At 44.5% G+C, this 20,497-nt stretch overlaps 1 protein-coding gene across 1 annotated transcript; it reads right to left on the reverse strand.

Moving 5' to 3' along the window:
- Positions 1 to 1,205: 1,205 nt before the first annotated feature.
- Positions 1,206 to 20,123, reverse strand: LOC147629353 (uncharacterized). Its single transcript, XM_086812589.1, has 4 exons — positions 19,059 to 20,123; positions 18,480 to 18,616; positions 2,408 to 2,945; positions 1,206 to 1,948 (listed from the first exon to the last, which is right to left on the reverse strand). Exons 1-4 carry the CDS (start codon positions 19,565 to 19,567, stop codon positions 1,714 to 1,716), a joined length of 1,419 nt encoding a protein of 472 aa, XP_086668715.1. The 5' UTR covers positions 19,568 to 20,123; the 3' UTR covers positions 1,206 to 1,713.
- Positions 20,124 to 20,497: the final 374 nt, after the last annotated feature.

The raw sequence follows: 20,497 nt of genomic DNA on the forward strand, positions 1-20,497 counted from the left end.
GAATAAAAAATTGACAAGAGCTATATTGGGATACCAATTGAAACACTCCTAAGCTAGTAAATTCACTGTCTTGAAGTTCACACCACGATGAACTCCCCACTAAATGCCATGGAGTACTTGTCAAACAAAACCTTAAACCTGGATATATTGTAGTAACAATAAAAAGCCACATCGATTTTAGCAAAGCATTTCCAATCTTGAAGACACCTTCAAGCTCATAGTCAAAAAACACATTTGTGCATGTGACAAATTTCATTGCAACTTTAGAAAGACATACATCGATGCATGCCAACAACCTATGTAGAAAATGGCTTTCTTTAAAGGTAAAGTCATTGGAACACATAGTAGGGTAAAAACTAAGTTTTAACTTATGCATCCATATTGTGGCGGACTCTCCTGAAAAGTTAGTGGCTAGCACTGCACTGTTACTATGCGTCTTCCAAAGATGTATACATTTCATCCTTCCTTGCTAGGTTTGCCAAACATGTGAAGCGGCTAATCTCAACATGGAGCTTCTTACCTAACAACGACATCGAATTGGTCTCCTCCTTTCCTTGTTGGGTTTCACAAATAGGTGGACCCTAATATAGAGTAAGGAGCTTATTGAATGGCAACAACATTAGATTGATTTCCTCATTGGGTAGTGTCTACAAAGGCAATTCATATAATCCCTTTCTTATAAAAATGATCGAAATGTCAACCTTGTTCATTTTTCTGTGGAAGTTGACCTAGCATTATGATACAATTATGGATGATTAGAATTCAAATACCTAGTATAGGCCATTAAGTAAGCTTACGTCTCCATGCTCACATCTGCAGATTCATGTGTGGAAATTCACGGCTCGTCACAAGCGAAGGGGATAGGACAATGTTCTTCATGCTTATCAAGAGCCAGCTCACACTGCCACATGATATTATCATCGCAAACTTTCGAGCTCCCCCCGATAGAGAAATGAGGGAATGGATGATGTTCTTCATACTTACCAAGTGCAAGCTCACACTGCCACATGAAGCTCCCCCCCTTGAAGACGGACTCATCTCCACATGTTTATGGGTCTTGATGTAGATAACCTTTTCACAATTGCAACTCATTGAAAGGGTGATATTACAATAGCGACTACACCCTCTTCTCTAGTACAAACTTAACACCCCTGTACTTAATACACCGCACAGACATATCACCCAAAACATCATACAAAGATGTGACATAATCATAATATACGTAAATTCAAGGGAAAGATTGTTCATATGTAAAATATCACGCATTACCGGCAAACCAGGTTTGTAAAGAATGCCACATCTGAGGCAATCACACAATCTCACAATGGAGTTTCATGTGTGCTAGTTTCAACTTAGAACTCCCCAGTTTCATGGAGGGACTCTCAATATAATACCAAAAACAACTGCATAGTGGAGATTATTATTCAACCAGATGGCCTTGCAAGCATACTGTTTATCAGCTTCAATTCAAGTTACTTTACCCGAGTGGCTGGCAACTAAAGCCTCAGAAGACCCATCTGTAACTCGAGATAAAATACAGCACAACCAGCTAATAACTTGATGACGAATATGTAAGGTACATTCTTTGCTGCATTGAAAAAAAGCCTGCAAGAGTTTGTCAGAGTTGTATACATCTAAATGATGCAGCCACTTCTTGAACTTCAATTAGTCATCGCAATTAATGAATCAAGTAATGACCACACCAAAACCAATTTACAAGGGCTGGTTTTCCTCCCTGGGTGTTTCAAATCCTGCATTTACCATAGGTTTCTTTTTCTGAATATGACCCTGTGGACCCTTCAGGTCGTTGTAGTCCTCCTTTCTTGCCTTCTTGGACCTCATCCTAGACACAGCTTCAGGCTGTGCCTTCCTCCTCCTCATGTTGTGGCCCATTAGCATCTTCTTGCAACTTTTTCTGCCCTCATCAAACTCTGCCAGCACGTGGAACCTGCACATGCAGATATGCAAACAGATGATATTTTTGACAATCTTCTAAGACAGATTCTGCTATCAGGCTTCGAGCACGTATCTTGGCAGTCTAGATGATGTTCTTGACTATCTCCTAAGACAGATTCTGCTATCAGGCTTCGAGCATGTATCTTGGCAGTCTAAGAACAATGAACACATTAAACTTGAATATGGGCTTTTCCAACGTGTTGTTTATCCCTTCCGAGCCTCTCAAAGTATCATGAAGCTGAGCCTTTTAAGGTTAAGCATAAAGCAAGAGCATCCATGATTTAAATATAGAACCCAAAACAGCAGTGAATAAACATGAGAATCGATTGACGAAAGCCATTGCTCCGAGTAAGAACTGTATTTTGCCTGAGCTATACAAGAATGAGTATCATGCATTCTCAAGTATAGGAATATACCTGCTACAGACGCATGCTTTAGTATAGGAATATACCTGCTACACTGCTGACAGAACCGCTGTTCTACATTTTTCACCTTGACCTTGCTGGCCTTGAAATGCCGTTCACAAACTTTGCGCCTCCTGAAATAGTCCTTGGTGTTGGAGAGATCGATCATACAGCCCTCCACTTGGCACATGTTGATGTTAGCCACATGAGATGAAATTTTTTTCTTCTTGTTGCCACCACTGTTCCTGATACCATGATTTTTATAGAAAGAGGTGGTGGCGTTCAACACTGGTTCAAGCAATGCTCCTTCCCTCCCTGAATGCGCCTGCCCCAGCTGCTCAAGTCTTCCTTTCCCAGGGCTTTCAATGTACTTGCATGACATCAGCTTGCTTTGTCTTGTTGCAATGTGATCTGGGAGGCCCCAACTAGGGCAGCTCTTTTCCTTGTGCAAATTTCCAGATGATGCATCATCCCTAAGGTTATTATCCGTATCACTTGTTTCCTCATTAGTTACAGTTCTTTCTAAGTCTTCGCATGTGAAGAGATCCGCATGCACAGCACTCTTCCCACCTTGCCTTACTTTTCCTGCAAAGGAGAAACTGATTTATTTATGGACTTGATAACAAATGGCAAAGAACAGTAACAAGACATGAACTACAAATACAAAGAATTTACTGTTTGCCATACATGTAAGCACATGGTGAACATTCTAATTCTAATGGAAGTGCAACTTTTTTTTGGAGAAGGTGACAGTGAGATAGAGAGAGAAGAGATTGAGCGCTAGAGAGAGAGTGAAGGAACACGACTCAAAATTTGCTTGATTAATTCAATGAAGTACAAGTCACTTTTATAAGTACAGAAGGGTTCTAGCTGACATCACAGCTTTTGTCACATCACAACATAATATCTAGATATTGTTGTGACCCCTCTGAGAGGTGGTTCACACACACACACATAATAATATCTAGCCTTAGAGACTGTTCACACACATAGGCACCCTTACACATACTTAAATGTGATCACACACAAACTTAGTTCCTCACTCTAAGAGTGGGTTCACACACAGGTAAGACCTTGATTTCCCAACACAGGATACTCGACGATCCACTTCTAGTTATTGCTTCACTCTTGGTTCCGGTCTTATTTCCTAGAGATCCAAGAAGCAGAACATAGTTTCATCATCTTTTACTGAGGCTGACTACCGTGCGTATCTAGATACCTGCTGTGAGCTATTATGGTTGTTCCATATGTTGAGCCATCTTGATATACTCTCGGATTCTCCAATCCATTTTCTTACGGACAACTAGCGTGCCTTGGCGTTGGCTCCTTCATCCTTCCATGGCAGGACCAAACATATAGAGGTCCACTTTCACTTCATTCGTGAGTTGGTCGCTGATGGCATCATTACACTAGAGTATTGTCCTCTCAGGACAACCTTGCCGATCTCTTCACCAAACCTCTTCCTCGAGATACTATTGATCAGCTCCTTACCTGTATGGGAGTCGAATCCCCGTGCTGGAGCTGAGAGGAGGTGTTGGACATGTCATCTCTAGCATTTAATCTCCATTTTATTTCCCCTTTTATCCAGATATTTATCTGACATAATTAGGAATTTTCCCCATATTTTTAAGGCTATTTAGGCATTTTTATCAGTCATGGACATTTGTCCTCCAATCCTACATGCCGATTGGCTCTATAGATATGTATATAGGCATGGATATTGTTCATTCATAATTCATTCGATACATTTCAATTTCTCCAAGTGGGTTAAGAGGACTGACATCTGTCTGACCTCTAAGGCTCAAAGACTAACCTACATAGCTCGTGCCTGATTGTCCTTGGACTGAGGGCTCACAATGGGTCACGGTGTACGACAAATATTCCTAAAAAAGGTTCTACTTCAGTACAAATGTTGCACTAGATATCTGTGACACAAATGTTGTACAGAAGTAGAACCTTTTTTAGGAATATTTGTCATACATTGTGACCCCATTGTGAGCCCTCAGTCCAAGGACAATCAAGCACGAGCTACGTAGGTCAGTCTCTGAGCCTTAGAGGTCAGACAGATGTCAGTCCTCTTAACCTACTTAGAGAAAGCATCATACAGGAGCATGTAGGTGTCTACCATAGCCTTAGTAGGCATTGTTAAGTAATTTGACATAGAAGGAGCCAGCCCCAAGGCAGCCCAACATGGGCTAGCCTTGCAAAGGGCATCCAAGCCCTTGCCATGTAGTCAGCCAGCCCTTGTGGCTTAGGCCATGCAGTCAGCCAGCCCATGCCCCAATCAGCCAACAGCCGACCAGCCCTACAAGTAGCCGACTGTGCATGTTGCCAATAGTGGGCTTTTACTACAACCGACCAGGTATTTCCAACACCTGACCAGGTTCTCATGCAGCTGACTGGCATCATGCAGCAGTGGGGAATATTTCTGCAGGCCGACAGCTCTTACAGACAGCCGACTGCAGCCAGGAGGCAGTATAAAAGCATAGCCTCAGTCCCACATCATTCATTCAAGTAATTCAGCAAAGTGCAGAAAGCTAGAGCATCCAGTCGACTCCAGGCTATTCAAGGAAGCTCCTCTTCGCGTTCAGCCAGTCCTATAGCTATCTGGACTTGCATCAGTGGCCAGAAGAGTCTTCAGCAGAGCCTCGGACTAGATGCATACTCAGCCGACGTATGGTCTTCCTTGTCCTTGCGTTGTCCATCGCTTGTTTTCTCAAGCATTGTACAACATTCTCCAAAGAATAATATAAGCAAATACTCCTACTTGCGGTGCGGGGGGGGGGGGGGGGGGGCGGGAGGGGGGTGTGTTTTGGTTTATTGGGACCCAATACTGTGCCGTCTTCTACATTCTCATTCTCTTCTCTCTCTCTCTCTACTCCCTAAATTTGATGCTAAAGATTCTCACCACATAAAGGTATAAAGAAGGCCCTATTGTGCGTTATCACGATCAAGCTCAGTGCATGTAACATTGGTATCACAGCATCAGGCTCGTAACCCAATTCGGCTACCTAAAGAAGAGTCGAGTGTATTTCGCAAAGTCGCACGCTGCTAACACTGTGGCTCGGCTCAAAGCTAAGTTTCTCCGCATCCAATCGCGGCCATAGTTGCAAGCATTCTTTGCATTCGTGCATTCGCATTCGAGAATGCCGAGTTTGCAAAAGAATGCATTGAGGGTGGATGCATTCGCATTCGTGGCAGGTTAAAAAAATATTTTTTTTGGGCATAAATAGAATGTTCAAAGTCAATGCTTGAAAACACAATGAAAAACTTGAAAGCTTGAAACTTAAAAGATGTTAGAATTTAGAACTTAAGACTCAAGACTCAAGAGTGCTGGAAATGTACTCAATACTCATATTATCGCATAAAGAGTGAAGTACATAAGTCAGAGTACTAGACTGTAGTCCCAAGGCAAAGAGCCCAACACACTAAAAGTGAAGTGTGCTCACACGGGGAAAAAACCCTTGTCCAGCCAAGGTAAAAAGTGCCCGTGTGTGAGAGGTCATGTACATGGTGAATCGTGATCATTCATCATCTTCCTCTTCAGAGGAAGAAGATGAAGTAGCATCCTCATCTGTCTCAACAATATCAGCTTCAGCCTGCTCAGTACCAACTGCATGCATGTCCTCTTCTTCCTCATCCTCCATAGACTCACGAGCCTCTTGTGAAGAAAGAAGTCTCTCATCATCTTTCTCCTTGTTGATCATTTCCAAAGTTACCTCCACTTTCTCATACCCTCTTGCCTTGATTTTGGAAACAAGTCGAAGGTTGGTATGTATGTATACCAATTTCTCAGTGTTTGAAGGTTTCAACTTGTTCCTCTTTTTGGTATGAATGAGTGAGAAAGTGCTCCAATTTCTCTCACATGGGGAAGATGTAGTTCCTTGAGAAAGCACTCGAATGGCAAGTTGTTGCAATTTAGGGGTGCTTGCACCAAAAGACTCCCACCACTTTACCCCTTCATGCATTCTGCTTTCATCTAGAGCAAGTGGGCGAGAAAAAGTACCTTTCAATTACCTGTAATTATCCAACTCATCCATCAATGCACCTTGCTCAACAACATCTCCATGCGTATAACGCTCAATAAATGTCATCCATCCATTTTGCACCTCTTCATCTGCTTCTTGTCCCTTGCCTCTCCAAATTGGATGCAATACATAGCCTGTGGCATGAAGAGGAGAGTGCATCATGTCCCAACGGTCAACACATAAAGCCTTTACTTGGTTCAATTTGCATTCATCAACACCTGTCATTTTTTGTATGCTTTCCACCATCCTATCTGTGAGCTCATAAACTAATCCCATGGTGGCTCCCTCCCTATCAGCCATGCGAAGAATCTTCAAAATAGGTGCCATTATTTTCACAATCTGTCTTGCATCCTGCCAAAATCTTGTCTCTAACACTTTGCTTGTAATCTCCAAGCCAATAACTTTGTTCTTCACCTGTTTTGCATTTGTCCATTCATCGCTTACAACCATCTTCCTCAAGCCAGTGTAGACTCTCTCATCTAGTAAGTTTGACAATACAATAAATGTGTAAGCAAAACGTGTCTCTGCTAGCTTTAAAAGCTCCTTCTTGCTGTACCTTCGAAACATGTCCAAAAGAGTTGGCTTCCTTGTTATAAACTTCACAATATTCTTTGCCCACTCAAGAACGGAGGAAACCCATGTCAAGCTACCAATGTCTTCAAATAGCAAATCCAAACAATGGCATGTGCAACGCGTAAAAAAGATATGAGGCCATTGAGCCTCGACAAGCTCTCCCGCAACCACACAATTTGATGCATTGTCCATGCATACCTGCACAACATTGGTAGGACCAACATGAAGAATAGCATCTTTAAGGATACCAAAGATGAACTCTCCCGATTTCAATTGACCGCTTGTGTCAACAGCTTTTAAGAACACACTGCCATAAATACATGATGCCAGCACATTAATGATTGGCCTTTTCTTGGTGTCGGACCAGCCATCACATACAATTGTACATCCATATTTCTTCCATTTATCTCTTATGCCAAGCAAATCTCTATCTATGCATTTGACTTCATCTCTCAACTCCTTAACACGCAATGCCTCATATGGAGGTGGCTTGTATGAGGCTCCGGCTTCGCCAATGGCTTTGACCATATCCAAAAAATACGGACTTTTCACTTTGCAATGAGCAATGTCCTCTGCATAGAAGAAACGCCGCACTGCAATTGTTGCATTTTTTCTTGCTTGCAATTGCCATGCTGCTCCCAATTTTCCTTGAGAATGGCTACCCTTAGAGACTCTTTGTCTTTTGTTTGCAGAAACTGCCTCGTTACATGTACTAGAAGAACCACATACATTTGACATTGAAGCTGCCACATTTGATACATCCTGAGCAGCATCCCCCAAATCCCCCACCGCATCATCAATTGCCTTTTTATCATACATAGGGTCAGCTTTGACATGCAATCGCCTGCATATATCTTTCACATCCTCTAGGGCATGCCTCATTTGTCCACACCGTGCCCTGAAATGGCTAGGATGTGAGCACGAATTCACAAAGGCCCACCTATCCACTCATGAGGACAAAATTTACACCTGCACTGATACATCCCTCTTCCTTTCTTTTCCAAGCGGGTTACATATTCCCACTCCGGTCCCGAGGATTTTCCCATTCTCAAATCTCCAAGGCTTGAAGGCAGGAAGTCCTTCACTCGGTAGTAGAGACTCGAGAGAAGCTCGGGAGTCGGAAGCTCGCGGGTCGGAAGCCCCTTGGGCGGCTGGGCCTCGCTGTGGCCTGTAGGCTGTGGGTGAGTAGAGACACGCAAGGGAGCCCGGAGCAGAGAGCGTAGGCGTGCAGTGCTCACTGCTCGCTGCTGGAGCCTGGTCGACACTGGACAGCGCGCAGGGAGGGAAGAGCGTAGGCCTAAGGTGTGCGCCGTGTAGTGCTGGTCGACAGCGCGTAGGGGGCGGAAGCGCTTCCGCGTAGGCGTGTAGTGCTAGTCGACAGCGCGCAAGGGGCGGAGGTGTCCGCGCAATGTTAAAATTGCCCAAAAGTGGCCCAATTCGTAAGTGTTAAAAAAATTGCAGGTAAAGTTTGCAAAGGGATGCAAACTGCAAACGTTTGCAACGCCTTGCATTCGCGAATGTTTGCAACTATGATCGCGGCACAATTGCAATACGAGAAGTACAGTCACACTCTTGCTACTGCACCGAAATCTTCAATAACTCCCTGAAATACGTGCGAACCTACAATGCATATCGCATACGATTACCGATCGTGTTCTTTCAGGGTAGGTATGGCTAAGAGCATCAAGTGGCCGATCGTGTTCTTTCAGGGTAGGTATGGCTGAGAGCATCAAGTGGATGGTAAAATTGCGGTCCGAAAAAAACACCCAGGCCTCCACCATGTCAGGAGAGACATCACATCAAGAAGAAAGCCAACAAGAAGAGATGGAGGCACAAAGCTTCCAAACAGAAAAAACGCTTTTCCCTATTTTTCTTGGCTTGGGTGGTTGCCCTGTGGTGGCAGGAGGACCCTGTTGTTGGCTGACTGCATCAGTGTACACACTGGAGCTGGCCGACTGATTTGCATGAGTCGTGGACTTCAAAGATGCTGGCCGACTGTACACATCAGCAAGTCGTGGAGCTTTTTGTCCTGTCGGCTGCCTTTCTACAGGCCGACTACATCATTGGGGCCATATAAAATGGCCCCACAGCCCCTTGCCACTTTTGTATCATTCCCGGGATCTTCTTATGTATATAGAGCAGAGTTACACGCCTCTATCTCTCTCTCTCTTGTGCTGTGATTTTCTGCACTGCGTTTTGCTCTTGTGTTCCCAGATCTGGTCAACATCTCCGCTGAGTATTCTGACATGGTATCAGAGCCTAGGCTCTAGATAGTTCTTGGGATTTGTGTGAGCAAGAGGGGGACTGTTGTGTTGCTGATTGGTGGACTGTTTGGGACTGTTCGGGAAGAGGAGAAGCAAGAGGACGGCGGGCTGATTTGCTAGACAGCCACTTGCAAGTGTTAGTTCTTCTTTGTTCCCGCCCACCCACCCTTTTCAGAGTACATCCCCACAATGGCAGATCTGTTTGAGATGGCCGAGAGGCATGTGAAGATCCCGACACTCCCCACGTTCCCGATGGACCGTTAGTTGGACGGGAACAACTACGGCATATGGAAGGTTATGATGGAATCTGTTCTGGAGTCTTACGACCTCGCTGATTTCGTCGTTGTTGGGGTTCCACAGCCGGAAGTAGAGGAAGGGGAGTTACCGTCGATCCGAAAGGACCGGGAGGCTCAGACACAGATGTGAGATTGTGTCAACGCCAGGGTCCGTTCGTTTATCTTTCTCAACTGCACACCGCAGGTAATCAATCATGTAAAGCATATGACGCTGGCCAGAGGTATATGGCAGCATTTGGCCTCTCTTTACAACAGGGTATCGCCATGAAGAGGATTTCCTTGGAAGTACAGATGCAGGTTTTGAGCCCTGCAAAGTCGTCGACAATGCGGGAGCATATTAACAAGCTGCAGGCTCTTTAGCAAGAAGTTCTTCAGGCTGGGAAGGAGATATCGTCAGAGGACATGGCCATAACGTTGCTGTCACGCTTGCCCTCTCAATACTCAGCATTTTACTCGTCTTTGATTACCAATGGCAGGCTCAGCACCATCACGTGGGAGAAGCTTGTGCCCATGGTCTTGGACCAGGAGGAACGATTCACGAACCCTCCTCAAGGTGGAGGTTCGGAGGCCTTAACTGGCCAATGGTCAAAAGGCCGTAACACGGGCAAAGGGAAGGCTTCGTCGGAGAAGTCTTCTAAGAAGAAGTCCGACGCTGACCACGAGAAACTAAAGATAGAGAGGACCTGTAATGATTGTGGCGAGAAAGGCCACTATTGGAGACAGTGTCCCAAGCGGAAGACCGAGAAGGGTGAAGATTCCTCAGCAGCAATCATGAAGACTCCGGCTTTTGTGCACCTGGAGGTGGTGGACACCGATGTTTCATTTTCTTCAAGCAGGGAGGAGATTGGAGGACTCTCCGCAACGGATACTCGGGAGCGGATTCTAGATAGTGGTGATTCCAGGCACATGACTCCTTCCCGTTCTCGTTTACAGGATCTCTGCAGGATGTCTGCAAGTATTCTGGTCACATTCTTACTGGGGATACATCCACTATCCCAGTTCACAATGAGGGCAGGATGGAGATAGTTCCCGATGGCAAAGGGGGGAGGCATTCCTCCCAGGTGTTGTATGTTCCGTCACTTGGTTTTCATCTGTTGTCAGTGCATCAGGTTTGCAAGACTGGCGTATGGGTGGAGTTTGATGAGCATTTTGTTGCTCTCCGGGACAAAGCAACAGGCCAAGTGGTTTGGGAAGGCGGAGTGGAGAATGGAGTTTACAAGCTTTTAGCACTCTCTCCCAGGTCCTCAGGTTTGTGATGAGTGGCAATCTGGTAATGGCCACTTAAGTGTGGATACGCTACAGGTTCAGGCTTTCCGGGACCAGATGGTGGATAGCTTGCCAGAAGATGACAGCAGTTGGCAGGAACTCTCCAGTATTGATGTTGGTAGTTCTTGTGTTCGTCAGTCAGAGGAAACTGGACAGGTAACTTATGCTCTGATGTCTCGTAGTATTCGGGACAAAGAGACTCTTGTAGATGAGGATGTTCTTTCCACGGGGACCTTTCGGAAAGCCAGGCAAGTGGCAGTTGATTACTTGCAGAAGGAGGTGGTTTCTCCAGGCTTTGTGGTTCTGGATTCAGAGGGGGTGGTTGACAGGTTTCAGAAGGCCTTGCGTGGTCTTCAGCACGTTTCCAGGACTTGGTTTTGCACCGTAACAGGTGTTGATCCTTGTGAGCAGTGTGATGCCTCTTTGACTCAGAAGCAGAATGGTTCATTGATCTGGTTGATGGACACCAGATTGGACGGGAGTGTGATATGCAGCGGAAGTCTTTGTATTGGTTGATCCTGCCACACAATATGCTCACACCGTCTTCTGTATCCTGAGTTTCGTGAGTTTAGCAATCCATTTCATTTACTTCAAACTTTAAAGAGATGAGAGAGAGATATGAACACTGTACACCAGATTGGGTCCCGAATTACCCACTGAAGGGCCCCCTATCCCGATAACGAGATAGTATTTGCTTTATTACTTTAGAGAGAATGACTTTGGACTGTAGATAAGCCAAACGCAAGATCTCGGAGGATCGGAGAGCGGCTGATCTGTACACTGCTGTAGAAACACCTCAATGACTTGATCTTGAGCCTATGCACTCCTCCCAAGGGCATGAGGAAGGGCTGCACACCTGAGGCTCAAAGAAGAAGAAGGTGGACTGTTCTACACACTGTTAGAATGCTGAAAACACATATGAATGCTGAGTTACCTTCACCAGATGACTGCTGAATGTGTTGATGATGCATAGAAGGCTGGACCCTGATGCAAACAGCAGATTCAGGGCTGGAAACTGCTGTGGACTGAATCTTCAGGGCTGGAAACTGCTGTGGACAGAAACGCTGAAGAGTAGGGGTGCTGAGGAGCTGAAACGCAGACCTGTAGGGCTGCTGGACTGCAAAACACAGGTATCTGGAGCTGCTGGACAGAAACGCAGCACTGCTGCCCTGCTGAATCAGAAAACGCAGGAGAAAACAGGCTGAAATCTGGCGTAGAACTCTACTGTACTGTGGGCTGAACTATGGGCATGAACTGATGCTGAATCTGGGCTGATTAGAGGCTGAGGACAAACACATAGGGCTGGACTAAAGCTATGGTTCTCAAGGGCTGGAGAAAAAAGCTTATGGGCACTAGGGCATGGATTAGTCTTATGCTGAGAGCAAGAGAGAGAGGAGAGCTCTTAGCACAATGAAGACTGAATGAGCAAAAGAGGCTCTAGGCAAGCCTATTTATACTAACTGGAGGTTGGTCATTTAATAAACTTAATATTTATAAATGCCCAATAATGCAAATAATGATAAATAAATACTAATAAATATGGGAAAAATACCAGATAAATCCCAGTAAATTCCCTAAGGCTTTGGGGATGTTCTAAATGATGCACAGGCATATGTATGCATGTTATGCAAGATGCAGAGTGCTTTCTGATGCAAACCCTAAGGCTTCTACTGACTCTACATGCATGAATGATTCTCTCCAAGTGGGTTAAGGGACTTGACTGACTGACTGACCCGCTATGGCTGAGGAATGACCTACGTAGCTCGTGCCTGACTTATCCTGGACTGAGGATGTACAATGGGGTCACGGCGTACGACAAATATCATCCTACTGGGTTCTAAAACTGTACAAATGCTGCACTTCTGATGATGAGCCATCTTGTCACCATGCACTTAGTGCAGAGTGCATGTGACATTCCCTCCTGATTAGCTTGGCGGCAGGTTCATGGCTTCCAAGTAGTCCGCCAATAACTGGGGGTACTCCTGGAAGAACTCCTCGTCGAGCCATACGGCTTCGTGGGTGCCTCGATCTCGAAATTTCGTATAGAACTGACGAATCCGTCGACCGGAACCATGCTTCCATCGATGAAGAAGGATCTGCTCAGGCTCAATAACTTCTGCCTCGTCTACCACGTCTGGCTGCTGTTCATCTGAAACATCAAACACTTCTGGACCAACATATGGTTTTAGCCAAGAAACATGGAAAACATCATGCATTGTCCAACTGGCAGGCAACTTTAACTTCATTGAGACATCACTTATCTTCTTAACTATTGGAAAAGGGCCAAAACTACGGAATGAAAGCTTGGGACAACGTTTGCCCACTTGTTTCAATCTCTGCTTCATGATACGCAAATAGACCCAATCCCCTTCCTTGAAGTGGACATCTCGTCTAGATTTATTTGCCTGTCTGCTATATGCTTCCTGAGCTTTGGTCAAGCGGTCCTTAACTGACTCAATGATCTCGGAAAATGCTTCCGTGGTTTTATTAGCCTCTAAAGATGGAGACACCATTCTCGTCAAAAGAGAAGAAAAACGGCGACCAAAGGCTGCTTCATATGGAGTCCGTCCGACACTGGATGAATGCGTGTCGTTCAAGATAGCTTGGACCAACGGAAGATAGTGCTCCCATTTGGACTGCTGGTCATGACAGTATGACTTGAGGACATCAAAGGCCAAGTGATTATAAATTTCTGTCTGGCCATCTGTCTGGGGATGGAATGCACTAGACAACTGCAACTTAGTTCCAAAGTTTTCAAATAATGCCCTCCAGAAATGCGAGGTAAACTTGGAATCTCTATCTGATGTTATGGTGCTAGGCAAACCACAAATTGGATACCAATGCTTGAGAAACAGACGGGCTACGTCCTCGGCTGTGGCCGTATGCTTGCATGGGATGAGCATGCAGAACTTACTAAAGCGATCCACAATGGTAAAACACTGAGTGTTACGGGATCCAGTGGATGCTGGTAGAGGCCCTACAAAGTCCATAGATATGTCGATAAAAGGTCCGTCGGGGATAGGCAAAGGTTGAAGTAAACCTGCCTTCTTTGTATGGGGAACCTTGACTTTTTGACAAATCTTACAGGCTTGTACATGTGCATAGACATCACGCCTCATCTTTGGTCAATAAAAGGACCGTTCTAATTTCTCGAGGGTACTGTTGATACCCCTATGTCCTCCAACTAAGGAGTCATGGGCATCGTGGAGAAGAGCAGAACGCTTTTCTCGAGTAACACAGAGACGGTTCTTGTAGAACAACCAACCGTTCTGTACTGAATAGTGGCCCAGCGGGGAATGTCACGTGCACACCAGTCAGGTGTACAGTGACATGGCATCATATTAGCATCATAGACATCATCAGGAACCATCAGATATTTTATCAGGTATTATTCAGGTATTTAAGGCATTTATCAGGCATTATTGGGGCAGCCGACTACCTTTATGGTATTTTATGAGTATTTTATGGGAGATGAGAACTGGCCGACTGCTTTAGTGTTGGCCGACCAGCCCTCTCATACACATATATATAGGCGCCTCTCCATTCAGCTTTAGGCACCTCAGCATAGCAGCATTCAGCCATCAGCAAGCACATCAGTGAAGCGCATCAGCCTCTGGGACATCATGCGTTTCAGCATATCATCTCCATCAGCATTCAGTTAACGCATCATCTCCATCAGCCATCATCATCAGCAAACGCAGCCAGTTCAGCCCAACAGGTCAGCGTTTCATCATCCATTCAGCATACAGCATCTGTTCCCTAAGCTTCCCTTCAACGTTTCCCTCCAGGAGACAAGGGAAAGAGTGGACAGCAGTTCAGCCCGCATTTCCAGCACATAGTCAGCATATTCAGCAGCATAGATCCAGTTGGATCTCATTGTAACCACATTCATTCATTTAATATAGCTGCACTGCATTGACACATACTTGTCTATCTCTTTGTCTATCTCTTAAACATCATTAAGTGCAGTTTATCTAGACTAAGGTTGTGATTACTACGGTCGAATCCCTCACATGTCACAGGGAGCTTCCTGATGAGGCAGTTGAGCTCATGGTTGCATATGACTCTTTGGGAGGTAGGATTGCGTTTCCTGTGGTTTCTGCGGCATGCGAAGGATCATGGACTCTTTTACACGGGAGGGGGATTGATTGATGGAGTCCGACTCCACGGTTGGAGTGACTCGGTTTGGGGAGGAGATCCAGACACGAGGAGATCTACTTCAGGTCCAGGAGCAGTTTTACGGAGCAGTAAGAGGTAGTCATCTTTTGCCTTGTCGAGGACAGAGGCAGAGTACCGGGCTGCTTGTGATGCTGCTTGTGAGGTGCTGAGGATGCAGAGGTTGCATTGCAGGTTTGGGCTTCCACTGGAGGAACCCATGGTCATCGAGAGACACTTTGTTCATGAACAGATTGTTGCTGATGACATCTTGCTAAAGTTCTGTTCGACGGAGGACAATACAGTGGACCTCTTCACGAAGTCGCTATCTCAGGATTTGCTCAGGCGGCACCCCAGCTCCTAGTGGTTGGTTTCCCAGCCAGGAGCTAAGAGGGGGTGTTCGAAGTCATCTCCTGTCTATTTTTATACACCAGGGCCTTTGTTGTGGGTGTGCCCGCCCTTATGAGGTGTTTTCTCATTTTTCCCCACTCTCCGTATTTTTTTCCCATTTTTTTCCTATTTTTCTTGGCTTGGGTGGTTGCCCTGTGGTGGCAGGAGGACCCTGTTGTTGGCCGACTGCATCAGTGTACACACTGGAGCTGGCCGACTGATTTGCATGAGTCGTGGACTTAACAGATGCTGGCCAACACCCCTGCTGCTGGCCGACTGTACACATCAGCAAGTCGTGGAGCTTTTTGTCCTGTCGGCTGCCTTTCTACAGGCCGACTGCATCGTTGGGGCCATATAAAATGGCCCCACAGTCCCTTGCCAGTTTTGTATCATTCCCGGGATCTTCTTGTGTATATAGAGCAGAGTTACACGCCTCTATCTCTCTCTCTCGTGCTGTGATTTTCTGCACTGCGTTTTGCTCTTGTGTTCCCAGATCTGGTCAACATCTCCGCTGCGTATTCTAACATAACAAGCCCAAGGCAGCTCATGTGATCGAAATGAAAGGTAACCCTAAAATTACTTCCATTTATACTATAGCTCTACGTCAAAGTGCCTAGCATGGAATGTAACTTCAACATGGCTGTTTTTGGTCCCAACGATCTAATAGGGATGTATGGATCGGTGTTGGGAAAGACTATGCACATTCTTTTCTTGTCATGACTCGACACAAAATGAAAGAAAGAATTCTTTGTATCCTTTGTAATTATTATACTTTCTTCTATGTTTTTCATGTTTTCCTTTGAATTTAGATAAGCAAGAAAAGCCATTCATTTGGATAGATTCGTGCATAGGAGCTGGCTACTAGTGAGTGGCCATAGGTCATGGTGGGTCCATGCAGTGGACTAGAACATGGATAGTGCACACTTCCACCTATGTGACCTGATTGGGCGCTTATGGCCGGAACTCAAGCATACCACGGTCAAGCTCGCACACAGAAAGGATTGATGCCTAGGAGTGTGGGCTAGATCCGCCAGAACAGACAGTTACAATCGATAAGAGGACATGACCAATTAAATTCTATGTTAGAGTGATTGCTTGATTTTCATTTTACATGAGTTAGATGTATCAAATTGAAAAACCATTACTGTTTTGTGAATGTGGACAGAAAGAGCTTTCATTTGACTCCCATATTGGGGGGTCCCTAAAATCTCGGATCGGGTCCTAAAAAATAGGAACCTCAGTTTGTCCTAAGAAGGCTAACCCTGAAAAATAGAGATTTTCTAAAATTTAGAAATCACTTACTATATTTAGTAATTTTTGCATCCTAATTGTGCTTGCTGAATTTGGAGATTGCTTTTTTTTTTTTGGCAGTTGACACCTCACCAAAGAAAGTTCTAGAAGAATGGACAAGTGTCCCAATACTTGTCACTTGAGCTCCAAGTATTCTAGAAGAATGGACAAGTGTCCCAACACTTGTCACTTGAGTTTCCAAGCGTCCCACCTTTTAACATGTGGCTAGACACTTGTCTTTTTCAGCCTTACTTTCTCTCTTAAGCCTTAAATCTCTCCTTTCCTATAAATACAACCCTTTTCCTCTCATTCTACACACAACTCCCTTGCTGTAAATCAGTCCCTACTCACTCTAAAGCAAGCCACACCACTTGGGTACAACCCCTACCTCTCCATCAACGCTTCCACATGATGTAACTACTCCATCTTCCACCTTCTCCCATGCTGTCCATTATTACAGCAAGTCTGTAAATGAGGTTTCAACTCTCTTATTACTCCAATTTCAGCTTTATAAAGTCTCTTTTCCCTTCATCTTTGGATCAAGTACAAAGTTGCAGCCATTGTAAAGCATTACATCAACAAGAAGGTTGATTACGCTATCTCCCATTCGGGCTTCTCATTATCTATATATTGTAAGCAAATGCATTTGCATACTTGCTTGTTTTTGTATGTTCATTAGCATAGACTTCTGCATGGTCTATGAGAGTGAAGATTACTTCTTCTTCACTCTTAGGTTGATTGTAAATGAACTCAATCCTAAAGTACTTGGATTGAATAGAAATAAATTCCCATCTCGGGGAGTTGCCCATCTTCAACCCTCAACTGGCTCCATCATATGTCTCTCAACTTTACTTCCAATATGTATTGCTATCTTATGCACATGTGTTATAACTAATTTCAGCATTGAGTTATTTGGAGTTAGTTTTGTTATTCATCTATTTTAAGTGTGGAATAACCATCGAAAATAAACAAGAATATTAATTGTTAAGCATACCACGTTGTACGGGGCGCTTATATTTTTACTCACAACTTCATTAATGCAAAAGTTGGGAGTGGAGATGCAGCCAAGTGATCATGTGTTCTGTGTGAACCTCGTAGCAAGACATATGCAGATCTAAGACCAGCACGTGTCTTAGTTACTGATATCTATCCAAGATTATGAGGAGTCCCTAGGTTTTTTGATTATGAATCTACAAAGTCATACTTTGTTCTTCATTATGGAAGATGCTCTATTTTATCTTAAGGGTGATTTTGTAGTCCCAACCCTCTACTCTTGTAAAAAATTCAGCAAATTAAGTGTTTTAGTGTGTTCTTGATCCCTTTTCTTTAGATGTGTTGGCTGCCGTGGATATCAAAGATTACGGCTCCGCTCCAATCCTGCACCATTCTCCTAACAATTGGGCACAAGGTTCGCTCCAACCGTCACTCGCAAAATTTTGGAAGGGTGGTACTACCCTCTAGTGGTGCTCAAGTATGTGTGTTAATTTCCTTCAATAAAAAAAGGCAAATAATTGTAACAGTGGAACCCACCAAAGTACCCAGATATCCAGGAGAAAATAAATGCCATCGGAAAAAATCTTGACAAGCATAATCCAGGAATGTTTGTGGACCATGAACTTTACTGAGATGTGCTTCTACTGCTACATAGCATGTATCTCTAGATAATCATTGTAACTTCCTGTAGCACTCACGTTTACCACTTGTTTGAGCCTGGTCTATGAATTTCTTACACTGCTTGGTTCCATGTTCTAAAAAACAGCATTTACATACACAAACCATGGAACACAAGTGCAACAAGAAGAGTAGACCTTACCCTTCCCCACAAAAAGATGATGGAAGCCAGAGATCAAACCTTACCTGGAAGGCAAACCAAGGTCCCAGAAGACAGCACAGAAGTAGCTTCTGGTTGTGACCTTCTCCTCCTATTGTTGTGGCCCGCCAGAGTCAACCGGCAACTTCTCTTGCCCTCATCGAATTCAGCCAGCACATGGAACCTGCCCATTGAAATAGACATATGCACAACAAATGGCCTAAATCAGCACATCATGCAATCTTCCAAAATTGCAAAACACAAGAGGCTTTGACTCCATAATCACTTCCCATCAACAAGAACCTTCTTTGTACTGCTAAAAGGATTGGAAGAACACAAATTTTGAGGGTTATAACATGTTCTAGGCACAAACCTCATGAAACACCAACATACTACAGGTTGTTTAAAGCTGTCATTGAAAACACTATATTCCTGTATAAACGAGAGCTAGGTCTAGGACCTACTGGGATCATGTGGCATGCTTCGCTCAACATCACAACCGTACATGATTTTGAGGTCAAAAGTTCAAAACCCATGCAGCAACCACCGAAAGAAGCATAACAGAAAAAACAACTTCTTACCCATGAAGCTAGGCATGCACATGTAAGGGAAGTACCGAAGAATACCTATTACACTGCTGACAAAAGCGCTGTTCAGAATTGCCCACCTCCACCTTGGAGGCCTTGAAATGGTTCTGGCAGACCTTGTTCCTGCGGAAATAGCTGTTAGCACAGGACAGGTCTGCTGTGCAGCCTTCTATCTGACATGTGGGCACAGAGGAATCCATGGAGGTGGCCTCGTGCTTCTTGCTGCGGTCAAAGTGGCCGGTCTCTCTGATGTTCATGTACGGCAGGGTAGCAACAGGTGATGGGCAGCCTTCCTCAGCCTCGCCCAAGTGTGTGCCCTTCGGAATCCTTAACCTAATGGTAAAATTCCCTGTGCTAGGGCTTGCCACTGCATCATGCTGCTTCGTCTCTTTCTTTGGCAAACCATCCTCTTTCTCTTCACCCCTTACATCTGTCAAGCTGTAAGGGCCCTTCCCCTTTTGAGGAAAGGGTTCCACCGCCTCCAAGCTCGCTGCCTCTTTGAAGGTTTTCTCATCCAAATTCCTTCCGAATTTCACCTTCTTCTTCATGACTGCAAATCCCAAAGCTTACCTCCCGCTCTGTTCTCTATGCAGGAATTGTGCACCCAGAACGCATGGCCTCCCGATTGATTGTTTAACTGGGCAGCTGTACAGGCGCCCTAATAATGTCTGCTCGTGTTGAAGAAAGAAAGTGTTGAAGACAGCTTGTTTTCTGCTGATGAGTGTACCTCGCATCTTGTTGCGTACAGCATGGGCACCCACGCACCCACCCATCGCCTCTGCTCGATGTCCGTATATGCATCAGTAGTTATTTTCATATAAATAAATTATTATTTACAGTCGGAATACGTGTACGATTGGTGTAACCGGGTTCGAACCTCACCCCCAACAATAAAAGAGGGGTAAACTTCTTGCATGAAACTTTAAATTGAAGCACTTTCATTGGGAATGATGACCTCCAGTTAAGAAGACATGCTAAGTATGCCTTATATGGACTTCAAGCAGCACCAAGAAGAAGAAGGAAGATATCAAGGAGGTGTGATGTGTGTGTGCATGTGTCTGTGTGTGGGGGTGGCGGGATGTACCCCTTATTAGGCAAGTAAATAATGAGCACTTGGAAGTTGGAGTTTTTAGAAGAATATTTTGAGTAGAATAGAAACCAAAAGGACCATTTCATGAATTTTCATCAATAAAAAAGTTACCATACTCCAATTACACACATAAGAAGCTTTTGTCACCATCTCTCTGAACATGGTCTCTTACATGTGTGGGTGGCACTTTCATTAACATCTACCCAAAGCATACCAAGAAAAAAACAAACATGTACATTCTTGTAGCAATTTGTGCATTTCTCTTTTGCAACACAAGTTGCATTTTTAATACTCTCTGAATTCTAATAATTCCTTTCACATAACCAAAAAGATAGAGACATCTTCCTTCAATTCACTGCCCCAACCATGCATCAAAGATCTTTCTTGT

Source organism: Cibotium barometz, chromosome 18, assembly GCF_041138505.1.
Source record: "Cibotium barometz isolate CiBa-2024 chromosome 18, ASM4113850v1, whole genome shotgun sequence".
NCBI classification, from domain to species: Eukaryota; Viridiplantae; Streptophyta; class Polypodiopsida; order Cyatheales; family Cibotiaceae; genus Cibotium; species Cibotium barometz.